This window comes from Podarcis vaucheri (assembly GCF_965113315.1).
Source record: "Podarcis vaucheri genome assembly, chromosome: 1".
In the NCBI taxonomy this organism is placed as follows: domain Eukaryota; kingdom Metazoa; phylum Chordata; class Lepidosauria; order Squamata; family Lacertidae; genus Podarcis; species Podarcis vaucheri.
This window is the reverse complement of record NC_138759.1, coordinates 51,958,420-51,978,870: the sequence shown is the minus strand read 5'-3', so window position 1 is coordinate 51,978,870 and position 20,451 is coordinate 51,958,420. Positions and strand designations below refer to the sequence as shown.

The following is a 20,451-nucleotide window of genomic DNA, read 5'->3' as shown; positions in this document are numbered from 1 at the left end:
GGGTCGCCAAAGGGGTCAGCCCAGAGTGCGCCGCGGACGTTGCCGCCATGACGCTCGAGGCAAAGTAACCGCGCTTGGCGGGAGCCGGGATTGGGGCTTTTCGCCGCGGAGTCGGAGACGATGCCTAAAGCCTGCTCGGCCGTTAACTGCCCCAACCGGGACACGCGGGAGAACCGGGCCAAGGGCCTCTCATTCCACAGGTCTGCATCTGAATACCGTAATGGGGCCTCCTCATGGAGAGTGTGGCTGGTTCTAAGCCTATTAGCGGCAGGGGCGGGGCTTTGGCTACCAGGGGGCGGGGCCCGGTGTGAGGTTGTGGGCGGGGCTTTGGGTCAGTCGGTTTCGTCACCTGCACCATCAGCCCATGTGGGGAAAGTCAGTGGGATTTATAGTTTCCCATCTCTTCTTCCTCCTGCAGCTTCCCCAAAGCCCACGAACTGAGGAAGAAGTGGATGCTGGCTGTGAATCGCATCGAGCCCGGCTCCAGGAAGCTGTGGATCCCAGGCTCAGGCGCCTGCATCTGCTCAGATCATTTCTTCCAGGATGATTTCGAGGTGTATGGAGGACAGAAGAGGCTGAAGGCGGGCGTGATCCCCTCCGTGTTCTCCTTCAAGGTATCCCAGCGCCAGAGAAGGGAGGAGAGTGCTGCCAGGCAGTACCACCAAGTAGCCAATGCTCTACCATGGTTTAAAGCAGAGTATTAGCCTCCATCTGTGACTGCTCCCCCAGTGGTGGCCACCAGCTTAGGTGCCTATAAAAGAGGATTCATGGGGCTGCACTGCTGTCAAGAGGCAGTGATGCTTCTGAATGAACAGCAGGGGTACTGATTTAAATAAAATATTGTGGGGGCCCAGGTAAACCCTGCCCCGCATAATCGATCACATGACACAGTGCACACACACCATTTGAATGGAAATGCCCATCAACTTTATGGGGGCCTGGCCCCCTTAAATATTTTATTGTAGGGGCCAAAGCCCCCACAGCCCCTAGGAGGTGGCTCCTGTGATGCCCAGTTGTATAGAAGCCATATGCTCCCCCCAATTCTTAAAGACTACAAGTGAGGGATGAGTGTCCACATTCCCTCCCACTGATAATTTTTCTGCACAGACAAGTGTATACCTAAAATATCAGAAAGCATTTCTCCATTTGATCACCCACCCACAGTCTGAAAAGGCAGTCAGCTAACAGTCGAGTTTTAACACGAGGATTTAGATAATCTTATTTCCCACTTTGCTTTTAAAAGTATGAGTTGTAACTAATTATGATGGTCATAGGCCAGCTCCAACTGTCTCTGAATTGCCATTTACTGGGGTGGGGGGGTGGGATGGTTTTTACCCTCACGTTGGGCTTCCCAGAGGCATCTGGTTGGTAACTGGGAACCAAGATGTTGGTCTCAATCAGGGATGGAGAACCTCAGGCCTGGGGACCAAACACAGTCCTCCAGGCCTCCCTCTCTGGCAGAGCCAGTGTGGTGTAGTGGTTAAGAGTGGTAGACTTGTAATCTGGTGAACCGGGTTCGCGTCTCCGCTCCTCCACATGCAGCTGCTGGGTGACCTTGGGCCAGTCACACTTCTTTGAAGTCTCTCAGCCCCACTCACCTCACAGAGTGGGGAGAATGTTAGCCGCTTTGAGACTCCTTCAGGTAGTGATAATGCAGGATATCAAATCCAAATTCTTCTTCTTCTTCCGGCACTTGGAACTCTTCCCAGGTTGATACCCTTCACACCCTGAATATTGTTGCCTAGTTGAAGCTCTAATGATGTGTCTTGCTTGTCTGGATGGAAGATAAAGAGGGGTGTATGATGTATATGTGTGTATAGAAAGGTAAATTTGCATTTATTGCTCTGCCTACTTTTGGTACTGCCCCACCCAGCACTGGCATATGGCGCTCAGAAGGAAATAGGGAGCCTGGTCTGAAAAAAGGTGTGCCACTACTGGTCTAAACAGCCCTTGATGTGATCCAGCAGGGCTTTAAACTTTGAAATGCTGGTCATGTGTTCTTGTCGCTAATTGCTACTCTTATTTCCGTGTGTCTTGATGTTCTTGCTCATGATCCAAACCATGCTGCCTTATTTCATGGGGTAATAAAGGTTTCTTTTACAAAGGCAGACAAGACTGCAAGCAGTCATCATAAAACAGTGCTGCTGACACTATGTTAGTACACCTGAAGATTATCTCACACCAATTCATGTTGTTGCCCTTGTTCTGTTCCCAGCAACAAGTAGCCTCAAAGTTTGGAGAAGTATTTGATTCCCTCTCCCAGCACTGTAGTGCATCAGCAGCATGAACCACTGGGGGGAGCCATAATATTATTATACAATATATGCTGTGTGGTGGAGGACATGTGAGGGGCTTGGAGTAAGAAGATACCAGAAACTTAAGGGCACAATCATACAGTGAAGATGATGATGATGATTATTATTATTATTTCAGTTTATATACCACCCTTTATCCAAAGATCCCAGAGTGGTGTACAACATCAAGAACATATTTCACGGAGCATAATAATCAAAAACATAATGCAGAGCATAATTATAGATGCATGCTAATAAAATATTCACCATAACAGTCCCTGCCACAAACACATTTAACAAGCCATAGATTATTTAATGGCTGAAGGCCCGGGTAAAGAGGAATGTTTTTGCTTGGCGCCTAAAGACATGTAATGATGGTGGCAGGTGAGCCTCTCTGCGGAGAGCATTGCACAGATGAGGAGCCACCACAGAAAAGGCCCACTCTCTGCTGGTTGAGGGGCTGCAAGGTTTAGCAGAAGCCCTGCTGCACTTTTCTAACAAACCAGGGCTTCTCCTGCAACCCTTGTGCTCCTAGCACCTATAATTGGTTGCTGGGGCTTGGAGGTGGGAGTGGGAGGCCAAATGCCCCATTGGTGGGCATCCTCCACTATTACATTTATATCCTGCCTTTCCTCCAGGAGTTCAAGGTGGTATACACAGTTGTCCCCATCCCCATTTCACTATTGCAACACCCTTGTACAGTAGGTTAGGCTGAGAGATTGTGACTAGCGCAAAGTCACCCAGTGCACTTCATATCCGAGAGGGGATTTGAACTCCGTTCTTCCAGGTCCTAGTCCAATACTCTCCCTACTACGCTACACTGGCTCTCATTCCAGGCATGGTCCTTAACTGGTAGGCTTTAGGATGTTTCTAGCGGCAGTGAGTTTGTGTCTGTTGTGTTTATACTGCTTTTGGCATTTCTGTGCTGTGTGTTCCACACCACACTGTTTCAGGTTGAGCTTGCATTGGGTGTGGCAGCTATTCAGCCAACAGAGTGGTGACTTATCTACTGCCTCTTTGTCATAGCACGAGAATAGAATTGTTCTGTAAATACACTTCCCACACCCCTGCACATTATCTAGTTGCGCTGTTCATTTCTATGCTTCTGGAAGATTTGCTTGTACAGTGGTACCTCAGGTTAAGTACTTAATTCATTCCGGAGGTCTGTTCTTAACCTGAAACTGTTCTTAACCTGAAGCACCACTTTAGCTAATGGGGCCTCCTGCTGCTGCTGCGCCGCCAGAGCCCGATTTCTGTTCTTACCCTGAAGCAAAGTTCTTAACCTGAAGCACTATTTCTGGGTTAGCGGAGTGTGTAACCTGAAGTGTATGTAACCTGAAGCGTATGTAACCCGAGGTACCACTGTAATAAAATGTCATCGTTCCCCCCCCCCCCCATTTCATCTTTATGTCACAGTGTCACTCCATATTTCATTGCTGTAGGGTAGGGAGGTTTTAACAGTAACATTATATTAGCACACAGGAAGAATGGAGGTTGTATTTAGCTCTTATTTCCATTGTATTCAACTTTTCTATACCACCTTGAGCATTAATTCAAAACGTGTTGACTGACCAATTTATGTGTATTTCAGGGTATCTTTATGTTTCTATTTCAGAGTTCCTCTACTTGATCCAGATTTTAGTTTCCTCCAGGTTGCTTATTAGGTTTACATAACAGGGGGGACGGACATCTAGAAGGTTGGGGTTTTGTTTTTTTAACACTGGAGTGCTTTGTGGGGAACCCTGCAATATGCAAACCCACACATGATTGCTCGGAAGACAATGGCCACTTTGTGTAACGTTTCACTGAGTTTGCGCCACACCCTGGTTGCAGTGTTTCCATTTCTGCTTGCAAGTTCAGGCAGAATCTATTCAAGTTTAAGAAATTTCAGGTCTCACTGATTTCATGGCCTTGGCTTTGTATACCTAAAAGAGCAGCTTCGCCCCCATCATTCAGCTCTGAGGTCCAGTTCTGAGGGCGTTCTGGTGGTTCCCTCATTGTGAGAAGTGAAGTTACACGGAAGCAGGCAGCCTTCTCAGTAGTGGCACTCGCCCTGTTGAATGCCCCCACATCAGATGTCAAAGAATGAACAATTACACAACTTTCCAAATACAGCCCTGTATCGGGAAGTTTTTAATGTTTGATGTCTCACTATGTTTTTATATTATGTTGAAAGATGCCTAGCGTGTCTGGGGCAAGCCAGTTGGATGTCTGCGGTTTAAGTAATAAATAATAATAATAATAATTAATAATAATAATAATTAATATTATTCAGTGGGAGAGAATTTCATTGTAATTCGATACTACAGTTACACTAGTTGAGTGGGCATGGGTTGCTTCTCAGCTCCATGCCCTATTCTGGAGTGGGGAATTGGCTGGTCAGAAGACTTGAGGGTCCTTATGTTCCCCACCACCCAGGGGCCAACTTTAATGAGTGGATGGGGTTGCCCACCTGTCAGTCAGCCAACATCACCGTAATGTCAGGTGCCTCATCTTCCTTTGACCTGCACAGCTTGAAATCAAACCAAGGGCACAGTGCTTTGTAGGTGCCTGCAATCAGCTGCTTTGCAAGCAAGACCGTTTTTGGCCCAGCTTTGTCTTTGCTTGCCTGACACCTGATGACATATATGACATCCGGTGTAGGACAGATGGGCTTGGATTGACCAAAACGCCTTCACAGGCCAAATGGGGCAGCCTGGTGGGCCTAAATAATCTTGCAGGCTGGAGAGCCCCCACTGCTGCTGCTATATCAGGGGTCAGCAACCTTTTTCAGCCGTGGGCCGGTCCACTGTCCCTCAGACCACGTGGGGTGGCTGGACTATATTTTTTTGGGGGGAGTGGAATGAACAAATTTCTGTGCCCCACAAATAACCCAGAGATGCATTTTTTAATAAAAGGACACATTCTACTCATGTAAAAACACGCTGATTCCTGGACTATCCGCGGTCCGGATTGAGAAGGCATTGGGCCACATCTGGCCCCCGGGCCTTAGGTTGCCTACCCCTGTACTATGTATTAGCTGGAGAATTCCTCATTGGAGGATGACCTGGAGCCCCCAGTACTTAGCAAAGCCCCAGACCTGACTAGATCTGGGGAGATGAGTAAGTTGGGACTCTTGGACAAGGCCGCTATGGGGCTGTTGGCACAGTGGGAGAGTTTGGCCTCAGAAGCTAAGGCTGGATGGACCCTGAGCTTGTAGGAGCAACAATGTTTTAAACAGCAAATGGAAACCTGTCCATAAAGGGAAGTACAGTGGTGCCTCGCAAGACGAAAAGAATCCGTTCTGTGATTCTCTTCGTCTAGCGGTTTTTTCGTCTTGCGAAGCAAGCCCATTGAAGGATTAGCGGATTAGCGCTTTTAGCGGCTTTTAGCGGCTTATCTGCTGATCGGATCAGCTGATAAGCGGCTTAGCGGCTTAGAAAAAGGGGGGGGGGAGGAAAAAAACCCTGCAGGAACTTGCAAGACATTTTCGTCTTGCGAAGCAAGCCCATAGGAAATTCGTTTTGAAGCACCTCCAAAACGGAAAACTCTTTCGTCTAGCAAGTTTTCTGTCTTGCAAGGCATTCGTCTTGCGGGGCACCACTGTACCAGACTTGGGAGTCTTTCTTTGACAACAGCTCATGAAACTCAGCTAGACCCCTGGGTGTGGTTCCGGTAGCTCCAGCTCAAAGACCTCAGTACCAGGCTGGAACACTCGTTGCCTGGACCTTGAACTGCCCCTCAACTTGCCTCTTTCCGGCACTGCTTGGGATCGGCTCTTTATGTGCTATGGGAACAACATGAGTGCTGTGTTGGGTGGGATCTTCTTCCTTTCCCTTGCGTGTTTTGGCTACAAAATTGTGTTGGGGAGCAGCAAAAGGAGTCTTGAACCCCTGCTTATTGGGATGTTTTGGGGCTTCAAGCAGCAGAGTTACTGCTGGTTTCTCATGTTGTGATGAAGGGACATCTGCTCTTTGTGTGTGTGTGTTTGAGTCATTAAGAGTTCGCTGGCTCCCTCCATTTGTGGGCACCATCACCTATTGTCCCTGATTGGTGGGCTTTGGCAGAGTTTCTTAGTACTGTATTAGGAAGTGTGGGGGAGGGCGGTCTGCTGTTTTTACACCATTTCAATGCTTTCTGAGTTGTGTGTTTTCCTCAGATATAATGGCTGGTCTCCTGGTACAGTAGCCAGATATCTCCCCTCTTCTTCCTACAGTATTTACAGTATAAGATTGCTACTTCGTTCAAGGGTAGCATTCAACTAAGTTTTACTCAGAGTAGACCCATTGAACTTACTGGCCCTAACTTAGTCATGTTTATTCATTTCAGTGGGTCTACTCTGAGTAAAGCTTAGTCAACTTAAATGTTTAGTTGTTAGCTGGGATGTGTCCATGTGACTGCATGTTGACACAAGTTAGCATCTAGACTCTCACCTTACAGATAAGTCTATCCTGGATGCACATCTTTGTAGGATCTGGGATTGGTATAGCTCAATGAATAAAGATGGAAGAGAGTTGAACTAAGGTTTTGTTCCTGTCTCTCACTTATTTAGAGCAGAAAGGTCTCGATTTGTCTGTAGCTTGTAAGTCAGAGGTAGGGATGTTGTTAGATACAATTCCCATCATCTCTGTTGGATTCACAACAACATCGGAAGATCGTGTTTTCTGTCCTTGCTATGACGTTTAAAAAGGGGGGGGGGAGACTGTGTGCCCCTCACTCTTTATATCCACTTCATAATTCTTTGTGCTTGCCTCATATCTAATCTTTTTTCCACGCCTCCATGGTATAGGGAGGTGGTGGTTGTTTTTCTGGAAGTATTGCTGATCCAATCTAAAAGAATCTCTGCACAGAATAACGTTTTGGTTTTGCCACAAGAGGGAACATCAGATTTGGCTGCAATGTGGGACCTTTCCCCCACTCTCCCCCTTTATTGCTGGTTGTATTCATCAGTGCATAGGCTGCCCAAAACGTAGCTCCCTGGGGCTTTCTGTCCTGTGTTTCTTGTTGTTTTCTTTCAGAATGGGTGATCTGTATGCCTCTGAAGCTGCAACATAGGCACACTGCTCTTAACTGCCAAGTGCTTGTTTCAGGAGAGTGCCCTGCCTCCTTGTCTTCAGTCCCTGAATAATGCAAGCACTGTCCACGAAAAGTTTCAGTATGTACAGCTGTTGTTAAATGTCATGCTACGGCAGGAACAAAATGTCCAAGAGGGCAGGGTATCCTGGGTTACATTAAGATTTGAAGCAAGTCCCTAGCAGCATGTGGCTTGTTACTCTTTGAAGCAAGATGCTGAGCTAGGTAGATCTCCTTTGTGGATTGAGGCAGAAGATATTGCGCTACCTATGGCAATTGAAAGCTTTCATCTGGGGTCATAGAAGGTAGAAGGAAATGACAAACACAGAAGATGGCCGGGAGTGGGGGTTGGAAGCATCCCAAAAGAAGTGATTTTATCCATATGCAGCCTACCTGTGGCCTGTTTTGTAATCCTTCTCACAGGAGGAGAACTGAGTTTAGTTTGGTGCCTTTGTAGAACAATCAGGCCTCTTAAAGAACTAGGCAGATGCAAAATGCTTTCTAAATGGAGTAGTCTTATTTGGTACTGTTTGGACTTTCTGAGGGGGTTTCTCTCAGCCTTGATATCTTGCTCACATCTGGGAGAGGCCTGGGTTACTGCATGAAGAAAGCAATGGTCTCTGGGATCCTCAACATCTGGTTTGGATTAGTGAGGTAACCGCAACATCCTGTGAGTAGGCCCTGGTGTAATAACTGGATTTGCTACCTCAGTCCAAAAAATGAGCGCCTGGGGAGAGTGCACCCTCCTTGCCTCTTTCCAAAAGTTGAAATAAATTCATTTGAATGGAAAGTCATTTGAATTTTTTATAGCCAAAGGGGTGGGGAAATGACATTGCACAACCAGGGGCTTGTCTCTTGTCCTCCTTGGTGTGAGTCATGCTGTCCTAGAGGGGAAAGAGTTGTGGTACAGGAACAAGAAGGCTGGTTCTCGTCCCTCAATCTTACCCAGGCCCCTCAAATGCCTCATAATTTCTGACAGCATTCCTAGTCTCTGACAATACAGAGCTGCAGAGGTGGATGCTTCCGATCCCATCCCCTGGTTTTCTGTGAAGGCAGCAGAAATGTAAGAATTGCTGGCATTAGGGATGTTTGTCTTCCTTGTACAGGACAGGAAAGGCTTCCTGCTAGTGACTCTTCCCTGGTCAGGAAAGCTGTAGTGCAGCTCACCTTGGCAGCTTAGCTGGACTTTTTAATTGTCTGCCTTGCTCAGCAATTTGGGCCATACTGAGGGATTTCTGAGCTGCAGCTTGATTCTCATTTACTAACCTCAAGGACCCTCCTCCTAGATCTCCTTTGTCCCTAAAATATGTGCTACCTCAGGTTCTGGTCCAGTCTAAAACCCGCAACCTCTAAGGGTTGACTACAACTAAATTCTGCTTGGTGTAGGCCCATTAAAATTAATGAACCCAAGTTAGTCATGTCTGTTAGTTTCAGTGGGTCTTCTCTGCATATGAATAAGATTTGATACAACCTCACTTTTCCATGGCACTTTTCCCTTCTCATTCAGCAGTGTTAGGAAACCTCAGGTTTGAGGGTGAATGTGGCTCTCTAGGCCTTTCTTTCAGGCCCTCATGACTCTCACTAGGCCACACCCTTCATTGTCCCTGTTCTGTGCCCTCCTTGTGAACTGTTGCCTGGCTGGAAGATGTCTGCGATGATGCCTTTTGCTTGTGTGAATGGAAAGGTGTGTGTATGTGGGGGTCAGGGAGTACAGATTGTTATGACTTTTGCATGACTAGGAGGTAGCCTATGTAGATAAGAGTCCCATCTGGTGCCCCGCCCAATTTTGCCTCTGGCCTCCTCCATGACTTGCATGTGGCCCTTGTAAGGTTCTCCATGGGGCAGTGCAGCTCTTGGGCCCAAAACGTTTCCTCACCCCTGCTGCTCAGGAAGCAATGGCTTCTAAGACCATCCGTTAAAGGATGAAAAATAAGCTGTAGGTGATTGTGTTTATTTTTGAAGACAGTTGAGTAGATAGACACATTTCCTAGTATGTAATCCACTGAACACAGGTGCAAGAGAGTGAATTGAAAGTGGGAATATGCGAAGGAAAAAGACACATTGCCAAAAGCAGTGGGATTCAGAATAGGGAGAGGATTTACTTAAACTTGCAAACTTGGGTTGAAGGAAGGAAAATGCAGTAAGGGAGGACAAGAGTTTGGGAATTGGTAGTGGGCCTTGGGGGTGTATATGTAAAGGGAATGGAAGAGAAGAACTGTGGTTCATCAGCTTTTTGCTCCGTAATAGCAGGAACTGGAAAGCTGAAGAAGTGCCAACACATTTTATGAGTCTCTGATTCAGCTGCTCGGACAAAGGGTCATACAGTGAAGAAGGAGCCACAAAAGAACTTCTTTATCCAGATACCTGCTAGGACAGACCATTTGTTGGCAATAGAAGGGGTGTCCAGATGATAGCCTGACATGAAATATAGTACTATATGTAGAAATGGAAGACAGGAACAAGGAAGGGATTGCTGTACTGGGAGCAATATTCAGTGGGTAAATCTATTTATTAAAGTGCTTAAATGTATGTTAAGTGTTGTACAGTAGTCAATATATTGGCACCCTGCCAAAATTAGCTCACACTTCAACAGAGGGATCAGGGAACAGCAGGAATAAGGTGGTCAGGCAAATGCACCAAATTCAGGGACACTTTAAGTAGCAGTATATCTATCTATCTATCTATCTATCTATCTATCTATCTATCTATCTATGGGATTTATCTTATTTTGAAAATTTGTATCCCACACTTCAGCTGATAACTCTCCCAGAGGAAGACACATTGCAGAGTTTCCCTTCTTTCTTATACACTTTGTTATCAAACATTTCCAACAGTCCTATCCGTATTTAGTCAGAGGTTAAGTGTCATTGTATCCTATTGGTTGTACCCCTCTTTGTGTAAGTGCATTTAACATTGCAGCTTTTGATCAAGGTCAAGGTCTCCCAGCACTTTTCCTGTTCTGCCACCGGCTTGTGGGCTCAGCAGAGGATTTCCATAGTCCTAAAACAAAAAAAGGGACAGCTGCAGAGATGGATATGGTTCCCACTACGTCAAAGTGGGAGTGGGGGGAATATGCTTAGGTGTGCTGCAGTGGGGTGGGGGAATGTTCCAAGCAGTTTTTTATTAAGAAGCATTCCCCCCCCCCCTTTGGTTTTCAAAATGCCTTAGGAACCATATTCATCTGTGCAATTTTCTTCCTTTTGTCTTTGGTGAATTTTCTGTAGTGGTCATTGGGCATAGATTTTTATAGTCATTTTTGGTGTGTACCTTGTAGCCCAACAGCATCGGAAATGTTTTAGGAAGTTTGATATAATAATCTGCACCTGAAGAGCTGGCATGCTTGAGATTAGGCCTCTGTCTGAAAAGGCTACAAAGCTTTACTCCCAAAGCCAGTTTTCCTTCCATATCCCACTGATAATAATGGGGAGGCAAGGTGATGCAGAGGCAGAATATTTGCATTGCATGTAGAAGGGTCCAGGTGCAATGTCTGGCATCTCGAGGTAGTGCTGGCTAAAGACCCCTGCCTAGAGCCATGGAGAGTTGCTGTCAAATCAGTGTAGGCATTGCGTGTCTCTGTTCCGAGAGTCCTGAATTCATTCCCTTCCCATGCCTGACTGCTGGTGTTGAGGAAAAGGGATGTGTCTTAACCTTCAGACTATACTATTTCAGAGCACAGGCAAGGAATTCTGTGTTTGAAGTCAGACACTGGAAAACCAGCACACCATGGAGGAAGCTAAGAGAACAACTGTCTCTGACAATGTTACCTTTATTGTGCAGTGAATTAGTTTTGTAGTGGATGGCTATTCCAATACATAAGCCCTCATCTGTATTCTGGTCTCAGAAATGTCTTTTTTCTTCATTTGAAATAAATCTGGGTTTGTCTGACAATGAGTAAATAACATAGAGAGTAGGTTGGATGAAACATAATGCCACAATCAACACATGTCTACACATAAGTAAATCCCACTGACTTCAGTGGGACTTTGAGATAAGTGTATCTAGGATTGCAGCCGAGTGGTTAACTTTTCACACAGTTAAATTGATGAAATTTAAGATAGTCATGAGTAAGTTGCCTCATTCATTGTGTGGGACTAAGGCATAACCTGGATCCAGCCTCTAAAGTTTGAAGTATGCTTAATTAGTTCCAGTAATACCATGGCAATGTTGTTGGGGATTATTTTTTGTTCACTTTTGCCTTCTACTACAGCATTAGCTTATCCAGTCTGTTTCAACTAGGCCTTTTTCTTTTTTTGGTCGAATTGCTATGTCTAATTCATTTGAACTCTTTCTCAATACAGGAACCAACAAAAGGGAAACATCCATCAAAGTCTGTTAAAACCATGGGCATCAGTTGGCCAGTGGCTAGTATCAGCGAAGCTACTCCAGCAGCTGACTCATCTCCTGCACAAGCCAAAGCAGTACGTATACCAGCAAGGGTAGCTGGTGCCTTCTCCAGTGCCAGCAATGCAGCTGTTGGGAAGGACTTTGGGGCAGAGGTCAAGGGCCCCACACAGAAGAATGAGCAGGAGAACGCTAAACACAGCAGAGCTGGCTCCAAATTCTGAAAAAAGTAATGGACCTTACCATATGAAGAGCCCCTCCTCCCCACCAGGAGACCGTTAAGTCCAGAATCTAAAATTACAAAACTGTGTGTCACTAAATGCTCTAGCATGTAGCTTATATTACCATTGGGACTTGGACAAAGCCTATAGCAGAGATGGGGAACCTCAGGCCCATGGGTGAAATGTGGCCCTCCAGGTCCCTCTCTGGCCCTCTGGACACTCCCCAGGCCACACCAACTCTTCCAAGGCTACATCCCTAATTGTTCTTAGATTCCTTGAGTGTTTGTGCCTGGCTGGAATGTATCCTTTACCTCAAATAATGCTTCTTGTGGGCCTGGATGGAGGGGGTGTGTAAGTGTGAGTAGAACCAGCCTACTGTACAAAGGTAGAACTTTACATTCTTTGCTCCTGGAGCAAACTGCAGAACTTGACTTCCATCACAGTATCCTAAGTTAGCTTTAAAGAGGGAGAGTGGCCACATCCACTAACTATTGTGAATCTGATGGGAGAAGGGAGTCTGGGAACGGTTTACTCTGGCTGTGGTGAGAGGCTAAAAGGAAAATCAAGGCAAAGGAGAAAGGTGAAGTCAGTTTAGTTTTCAGGAATAAGCAAATCCAGCCCTTTGTGGAAAATCCGCATGGACAAACATTGGGTGCTGGGAGGACATGGAAGTTATGGTGAGAGAATTAAAGAGATGGAGCAACGGGTCTTCTTTGTCTTCCTGTAGGTGGAGCTCATCCAAGCGGAGCATCAGTATAGTCTGAGTGAAGCTATGGGCAGCAGAACCAAGTCTCTGATCCCCACTGGCCCTGTGCAGGGGACTGAACGGGAGCAGGACGCAGCCCAGCGCCGCCTCTCCTATTATCAGCAGGAGCTGTGGAGTGTGCTGGAGAGCCTGCGGGAGCAGCATCTCCTCCAGAAGGACATGGAACACACGCTGCGCTCCCAGTTCAGCGGTAAGCACCGTAAGCCTTGCCAAAGGGGCTCTTCTTCATGCCAGAGGCCTTTGCAATAAGACCAGTGCAGTTTCAGAATCATTCAAGATTCCACGGAGGGAGCCATGATACAAACCAGCTTCAAGGCTTGGTTAAGATGCGTGGGGTAGTTTTCACAGCCCTCTAGCGGCTCATGCACCAGAAGTAATGTATTTAGTGTTAACTCTGGAAGTGTATACTTGATTCTAACCAAACTATGCCTCCTTATGTATATTTTGCTGTAGGAGGCTTAGTTTGGTCAGAATCAAGTATACGCTCCCAGAGTTAACACTAAATACATTACTGCTGGTAAATGAACCACCGTAGCTGCTAGAAGACCATGAAAAAATTGTGTCCTGGGCTTTTTAGAGTCATCTACCCATGTACTTTCTGAAACCAAAGGAGCACATTGGTTGCCAGATGTGGAATATATTGGCATTGTTTCAGCCCCCCAACCTCACTTGATTACCTCCTCAGCATTTCCGACTGGCCAGTTGTGCTCAGTATGCAATTGCTACAAATCTCCCCCACTTCCCCAAACCCTTAATAACTTTACGTACATCCTTCTCTGCTTTCTTGGTCACCCAATCCTCCTGGGTTTTGGACCCAGTTTCCTTCCCCATGAAAATAGAGGATGTTGAATCTTCTCCCAGCCTCCAGTCTGAATGCAGCAGAGTCACTGCTGAGGCCAATGTTAAAGACTCTTCCTCTGCAGCATCACCCCAAATTAGCTTCACCTCACTGTCCATCCCTTGCTTGAGGAACCCTCTTTACTTCAGCAGACCTGCAGCTCACTTTGCAGTGTGAGGGAGCCCTGTGTGAGAACTACCCAGCTGCCACCCGCAACTTTGCCGTCTCGCTGCATTTGTTCTCAGCCAAGGCCTATGAATTTGTGAAGAAGACATTCCAGCTCCCAGAGGCCACCACCCTTCGCACGTATGTCTTTCTTATTTGTATCTTGTTTGTGTTAACTAGGGGCAAACGTTGCAAAGCAACAGTGCACAGACATAGGCACTATATATGCATTCTAGCTTGCTGAAGAAACTACTTTTTCCAGTGTGACACTTTTAAGATGGGAGAAAAGAAAGAGGGGTGGGGAATGCCTGAAAACACACTACTTCATTATGTCGGGACACCTCACATACAGACCTAGAGGAACTCCTGAACTTTGTCTGCAAGCTTTCTTTGTAAGATTTGCCACTGACTGCTCAGACATGGATGACACCTCTTGGGCCATCTTCTGAAGGACCACAATGGCAGAGGATCTGACTTGCAAGCAGAAGGTCCCTGGTTCAGTCCCTGAGCTGGCAAAAGGCTCCTGCCCCAAATCCTGAAGGGTTTCTGCTAGCCAGAGCAGACACTGTGGAGCTAGATGAAGCAGTGGTCTGACTTGGTATAAGGCAGCTTCCTCTGTTCTCATGCTACACAAGTAAATTCCACATCAAACAATCCACAAGGGCAAATATGAAGTTTGAGGTGCAGAGGAGACAGATAAATTCAGCCAAATGTCCAGATGAAAAAAAAAAATCACTAGCTGCGAAAACTCCTAAGAGCTGCCGTAGGTGTTATCTGGAGGGGAAGGGAGTTCCACCCTCAGAGGCCCTGTATCAAGAATGCCTTCACTCAGGTTGCCGGAAACCAAATTCCAGGCAAATGTAACAATCCCTCAAGGAAAGTAGGGCAAATTCCTTTGTTCCAAAAAGAAGAGCCCAAATCTGAAAATCAGGTTCCTCAGAGGAGATATTTGCAGATCCCCTGGAAAAGCTTTCATTAAAAATGCAATATTGGGCAAAAGGAGGAAATTGTCAAACCATGAGGATATAACTGTTGGTAACCAAGGATTTAGGGCTGGATGACTGAGCTGGATGACAGATAAAAATGAGTTTGACATCCTGCAAGGGACACATGGATGCCTGTGGCACCATGAAGACTATCAATGCATGGACTTTTGTAAACAATAGCTTAGGCTGCCGCCCAACACCATTTATTCTGAGTAAGCCCCATGGAATTCAATAGGACTTACTTCTGTAGACATGGCTAGGATTGCACTGCTACTTCACCAAATGCAGTTGGTCAAGAAACCTCTGACCTTGAAGGCATGCTGGGGGGAAATGGTTAATCTTTCAAGGTTACTGGAATTGAACCTTGAAAGATTTGAGTAATGTACTAGCCAACTAATTGATCACTTTACATGGGTTATTATGGGAGGAATTCAGTGTAGCCCTAAACAGATCACACTGTCAGCTCACGCTTGCTCTTCTGGGGGTTCTCCTGACTGCCTCAGAGCTGTTATCAGAGGTGCAGGGGGCATGTAGTGGGAGGATAGGGAGAAACCTTCATTGCACTAGCGGAAGTCCTTGCGCAGGCTTCCACAAGTGAGACTGGTTAGTTGAATTTGGCCCTTTGTTTATATCCCAAATTCCTCCAGGGAACCTAAGGTAGCATACTTGGTTCTATGTCCGACCCCCATTTTATCCTCACAACAACGCTGTGAAGCAAGTTAAGCTGAGAGATGGTGACTGACCCAAGGTCATCCAGGGAGCGTCAGGACTGAGTCAGAATTTAAACCTGGGCTGTCCCTTGTTTAGTACAGCATGACAGTACAACCTCTGCACTGGCTTGGCATCACATTGTTGTATGGAAGCAATTTGAGAGAGGTAAATGATGCCCAAAACTCAGGGGAAAGCCAAGGTGAACAAAAAGACTTGAATGTAGTGTGCCCCCTGTGTGTGTGTGTGTGTGTGTGTGTGTGTACACACACACACACAGAGAGAGAGAAGTTAAGCTTTTCATCCACTGGAGGTTAAAGTAAGATCAGATTTATTAGCAAAAGGAAGCAGAGGAATGGACAATTCACAAGGAAAAGGAAACAGCTGTGCTAGTTGATAAAACTAGACTTTGGAGGTATAAGCATCACTGCAAGCCTCTAAAGGTTTTCTCAGAAATATGTCTTGCTCTCTCAAAAAAAGTATGATCTCTCTCTCTGTCTCTGTCCCACATACATACATATAAGATTGCAACCTAAGAAAGATAGTCTGAATTGGTTGGTCTTCTCCCATCCATCCAAACACTCAGTGGCACCAAAGAAATAAGCTAAAAAATGTCATAAGACGCACGTGCCACTTAATTACAATAGTCTCTATGTGGTTTACAGTGGTACCTCGGGTTAAGAACTTAATTCGTTCTGGAGGTCCGTTCTTAACCTGAAACTGTTCTTAACCTGAGGTACCACTTTAGCTAATAGGGCCTCCTGCTGCCACCATGCGATTTCTGTTCTCATCCTGAAGCAAAGTTCTTAACCTGAGGTACTATTTCTGGGTTAGCGGGGTCTGTAACCTGAAGCGTCTGTAACCCAAGGTACCACTGTACAAGAGATACAATGCAAAATGGTAAAAATCGGTTAAAACACTAAAATCAGATGTGTCACTAGAAAACGTACTCTGCTATTCTGTGAGAGCCCAGATATTGGGAAAACAACTTTGGACTATGGAAACATCAAGAAAAGCAGACATAGCAAAGGTACGTGTATCACAGAACCACACAACCGGCACTTGGCAAAATAAAAGTACCGTGCTATAATGATGTGCCTCTTTAATTTCAAGAGCCAGAAACATCTTTCAGTGATAATTAAAATATAGGTGTTTAAAAATGGACTCATAAAATAGTGGTGTAGAGAGTGGTGGACACAATGTGGTGGGGATGTACACGTGGGAAAAGCACAAAGTGCCCTGTACTATGGAAAGTCAATTGTTACTCCGCTTGTAGTTCACAGAAAGGCAACAATTAGATAGCACTAGGAGCCCATTGGGAAGCAACCTAAGAGTGACCCACACAAAATGTGCCAAATGCACTGTTAGCCTAAAGGAAACCACATGGATGATTTGGTGTGTTGGGAAGAAAACAGGCTTTCAAGCTCACCTGATGGTTTATGGGAGATTTTTTCTTCTTCTGGATTTCAAATACTGCAAAGAGAACTAGAGTATATAAGCAGAACTGATGCAAGCTCTGCCTTCCCATGTGGAACTACTCTCAGGCCCTCTAGCACAAGCATGGCCTAAAATAGTTTATGAAAGTAACATCATGCTTTGATTTTTCTTAAGCACGAGGGCAAAGAAACATACTATCCCCAGGCTCTGAAGTTTGGCAGTAGAAGAAAGATTTTTGTTTGAACCAAACATGGAGCTGATTAGCTTTCTTTCCCATGCTTCTTCCCTCCTAGGTGGCTCTCAAACCTGGATTACGAACCGGGATTCAGCCAACAAGCCTTCGATGCTCTGGCGGAGAGATCTCAAGCAGGGGAGAAAACCTTCAAGTTGTGCTCTCTCCTTATGGGCTCAATCCCTTTGGAAAGGAGAAGCCACTATGACCCTTCCACTGGGCATTTGCACGGTTTGATGGACTTTGGTGCTGGTAAATATGATGCGGATGAGGTTTCGGCAGCCGGAGAAGCCCTCCTGTTTGTGGCTGTTGGATTCCAAGGCCAGTGGATAGTGCCTGTTGGCTACTTCCTCCTTGCCACCCTTAGAGGGGACATACAAGCCCAGCTCCTATGCCACTGTATCCTCAAACTGTACGACATTGGCGTGCAGGTGGTCTCTGTGACGTCTGATGCCACAGCTCCCAATATCGAGACAGCCAGGCGGCTGGGAGTGGTGGTGGACGGCCTCTTTGTCAAGTCCACATTTTTCCATCCAGCTACTCCTACGCTGGAAATAGCATACTACTTTGATCCCAGCCATTTGTTGACGCTGATCCACCGCTTGCTACAAGCCGCCGGCAGCCTCCAGGTGAGTGGCAAGGCGGTCTGCTGGGATTACCTCCTGCATCTCGGGGCTCTGCAGGAAGAAGTGGTGCTCCGGGCGGCATGCCAGGCCGGAGCGATCAGCCCGCAGAAACAGCAAGTGTGGGGAAATGGGGCCACGCAGTTGTTCAGCGAGGGCACGGTTCAGGCCTTGCATTTTGCAGCGAGGCTCGGCCTGCCTCAATTTCAGGGTCATGAAGCCACCGCCCACTTTATCGGGCTGCTGAGTGCCATTTTTGACGCGTGCAGCAGCTGCGGCATCTATGGGAAAGGTTTCAAGGCACCCCTCTCCCGAGCTAGTGCCAGTGCCCTCAACAACCTCTGCAACGAGTATGAGAACCTGCTTCGCAAACTCCGCACTGCCACCGGGGAGCTGGTAGGGCTGAGCAGGCATCGATGGGGCTTCATTGGCTTCCTGGTGAACCTGCGCAGCTTTCAGTGGCTGGCGCAGACCCATCTACAGGCAGAAGACGAGCCCACTACTTCTTTGATGTCCTGTTGGTGGAGCCTGGACCCTCTGGAGTGGTGCAGGGGAGCCATACAGCAAGCCCGTGGGCACAAAGGTGTTGGCCCCGCATGGACCTTCCAGCAGGCATACAGGCTTGTCTTGAACAGAACTCTTTCTGGTCTGGGCCTCGACCCACCAAACCTGCTTGACATATCCTTACGCAGAAGAACTAACCTCCAGTTGCAGGCTTCCTGGCCTCTGGCTCGCGGGCAGATCTGGCACTGGCCTCGGGGCACTGGGCCCCCACGAGAGACACAGGGCATAGCCCCAGCTTTTCTGGCAGAGTTGGAGGAAGACGCCATTGCCTGCATTTCCTGGGTTGTTTTGGGGAAGCTGCTGCCCCTCCTCTCCTGCGCCGAATGCCGCGCTGCCCTCTTGTGCCCTTGTAAGGGTGTCCCTGCGGGCAGTGCCCTGCTGTGCGTGGAGAGCAAGGGAAGAAAGTACCTCCCAGCAGAGTCCGTACAAAAGGTGATCCGCCGAGCAAAGCAGGTTGTTGGCCTGCCTTCCTTGTTCCTTGGAGACTCCAGCCACCGCGGGTTCTTGGCGCGGCAGCTGGCCATCTTGGCAGATGTGAGTGAGGAGCCCAGTCTGTTCTCATCCCTGGGCAACCACCTCTTTGAGAGCAACGCTGTGGTTTCCAACCATTACGTCACTCTGCTGCAGGAGCTTGTGCGAACCTTCTTGGAACTGTGGCTTGAGGCAGGGCAAGGGCAGTTGTCCATGCCACCGACTCATGAATGTAGCAGCTCTTTGAAAGTGGCTAATGGTAAGCACAAGACAGGGAATGCGAATGGCCCCAGCAGGGACTGGCCTCAGCAAACGCGTGGACTTATGGAATGGTACATGCCTATTTGAAGGTGGTGGGAAGCTGAATGCTTATGTTTACATGGCCTTGTAAGAGAAGTGGTAGCTTATGATATGCTGCAAGCTGGTAGAAAATTACGAGACTGCTTTGCACTTGGCTTTTTTATTGGAGCAGACACAGGCAGGGAGGTCCATGCGGAACTGACACGCAGGAAGGTCATTCTAACTTTTCACATGAAAGTGATGTGTGTGTGCCTTTGAGAAGCATTTTTGCAGGGCTTACAGCATGGGGATCACAGAATTGTAGAATTGGAAGATACCCCAAGGATCATCTAGTCTAACCCCCCGCAGTGTAGGAATATTGGTATCCTATTTACGTTGGCAAAGCTGGTCCTTATAAAGTTGTTTCCCCGAGTGGATATTGGAACTTCGCTTACAGACTTATCATGGCTTCCTTTGTTGTGCAGTCCCAGCTCTGGAGTTTTAAGAACCATATGCCTTTTTTCCAACTAGTCCCCCCAATTGGGACTTCCCCCTCCCCCATCGCTTTTGTTACCAACCCCACTCTGGTCTGTAGAAGCAAAGCTGAGGCAGCAGCCCAGATTAGAACATAACTCTTGACCTTTGGCTATCAAGAAGCAAAGTCCAGCACCAAGTGGCTGAAGCCTTGGGCCAGGTCAATAAACAGCACAGGAATGAGAGCGATTACTTGTTGCAACAGCTGCACTCCATATTTCAACAGACTTGCACCTGTTGCAAAACTTCAACCCCAAGGCAAAGCACGTTTGTTACATAAAAGACACCAACTACAGCAAGTGATCTTTGCAACTTCTTGCAAGATTGCTGAGGACCCGACCCAAAGTGGTCCACTGCCTAACAGTGGTGCTCTGTAAAAATAGCTCCATGGGGCATGTGAAGAAGTGAGACGAAGGCAGTTCTTAGCAGTCAGTCTATTATAGGCTGAAATGCTATGCTGTTCATCCTGTGCAAACCTTCCTTGGGTGGTTCTGAACACCACTAGCACCTCCTCTCACAACTATCCTGATGTAGCGCAAAGGAGCCCCACATGTATAGTTGATGTACATCTGTTACCACAAACATAATGCCTATTTGAGTGCTTTCCATCTAATCAATGTGACTATACTGAAGGATACTATGGTTTGTCCTGTAACAGTAATATCAGATCCTAGTTGCGCTTCTTAACAGCATAGTTTTCAATACCTTGCTTCCATATGAAGTCAGTACTGCAAACTATCAACAGATTCAGCAGTTGGGATAGGAGCTTATGTAATATAGTTGCTAGACAGGTAGTTGGGGTGCAATTGAGATGGCTAGTTTGATGCTTGCCTAGGAATAAGCTGTCGGAGAGTTGCCATTCCACAGTTGGCTTCTAACTATCCTTTAATGTTCGTTTTTAGAGCAACTGCTACTTATTCAGCTGGCAGACAATAGGCTT

General features: G+C 46.8%; 1 protein-coding gene across 2 annotated transcripts; it reads left to right on the top strand.

Annotated features, from left to right (window-relative positions):
• Positions 1–4: 4 nt before the first annotated feature.
• Positions 5–20,410, top strand: THAP9 (THAP domain containing 9). 2 transcript variants are annotated; one of them, XM_082224488.1, is made up of 6 exons: positions 5–200; positions 419–614; positions 11,645–11,764; positions 12,636–12,864; positions 13,662–13,818; positions 17,102–20,410. In XM_082224488.1, exons 1-6 carry the CDS (start codon positions 121–123, stop codon positions 19,044–19,046), a joined length of 2,727 nt encoding a protein of 908 aa, XP_082080614.1. In that variant the 5' UTR covers positions 5–120; the 3' UTR covers positions 19,047–20,410. The 2 variants fall into 2 exon arrangements, with proteins under 2 accessions (XP_082080614.1, XP_082080615.1); XM_082224489.1 differs by having other exon boundaries at positions 9–200; positions 13,665–13,818.
• Positions 20,411–20,451: the final 41 nt, after the last annotated feature.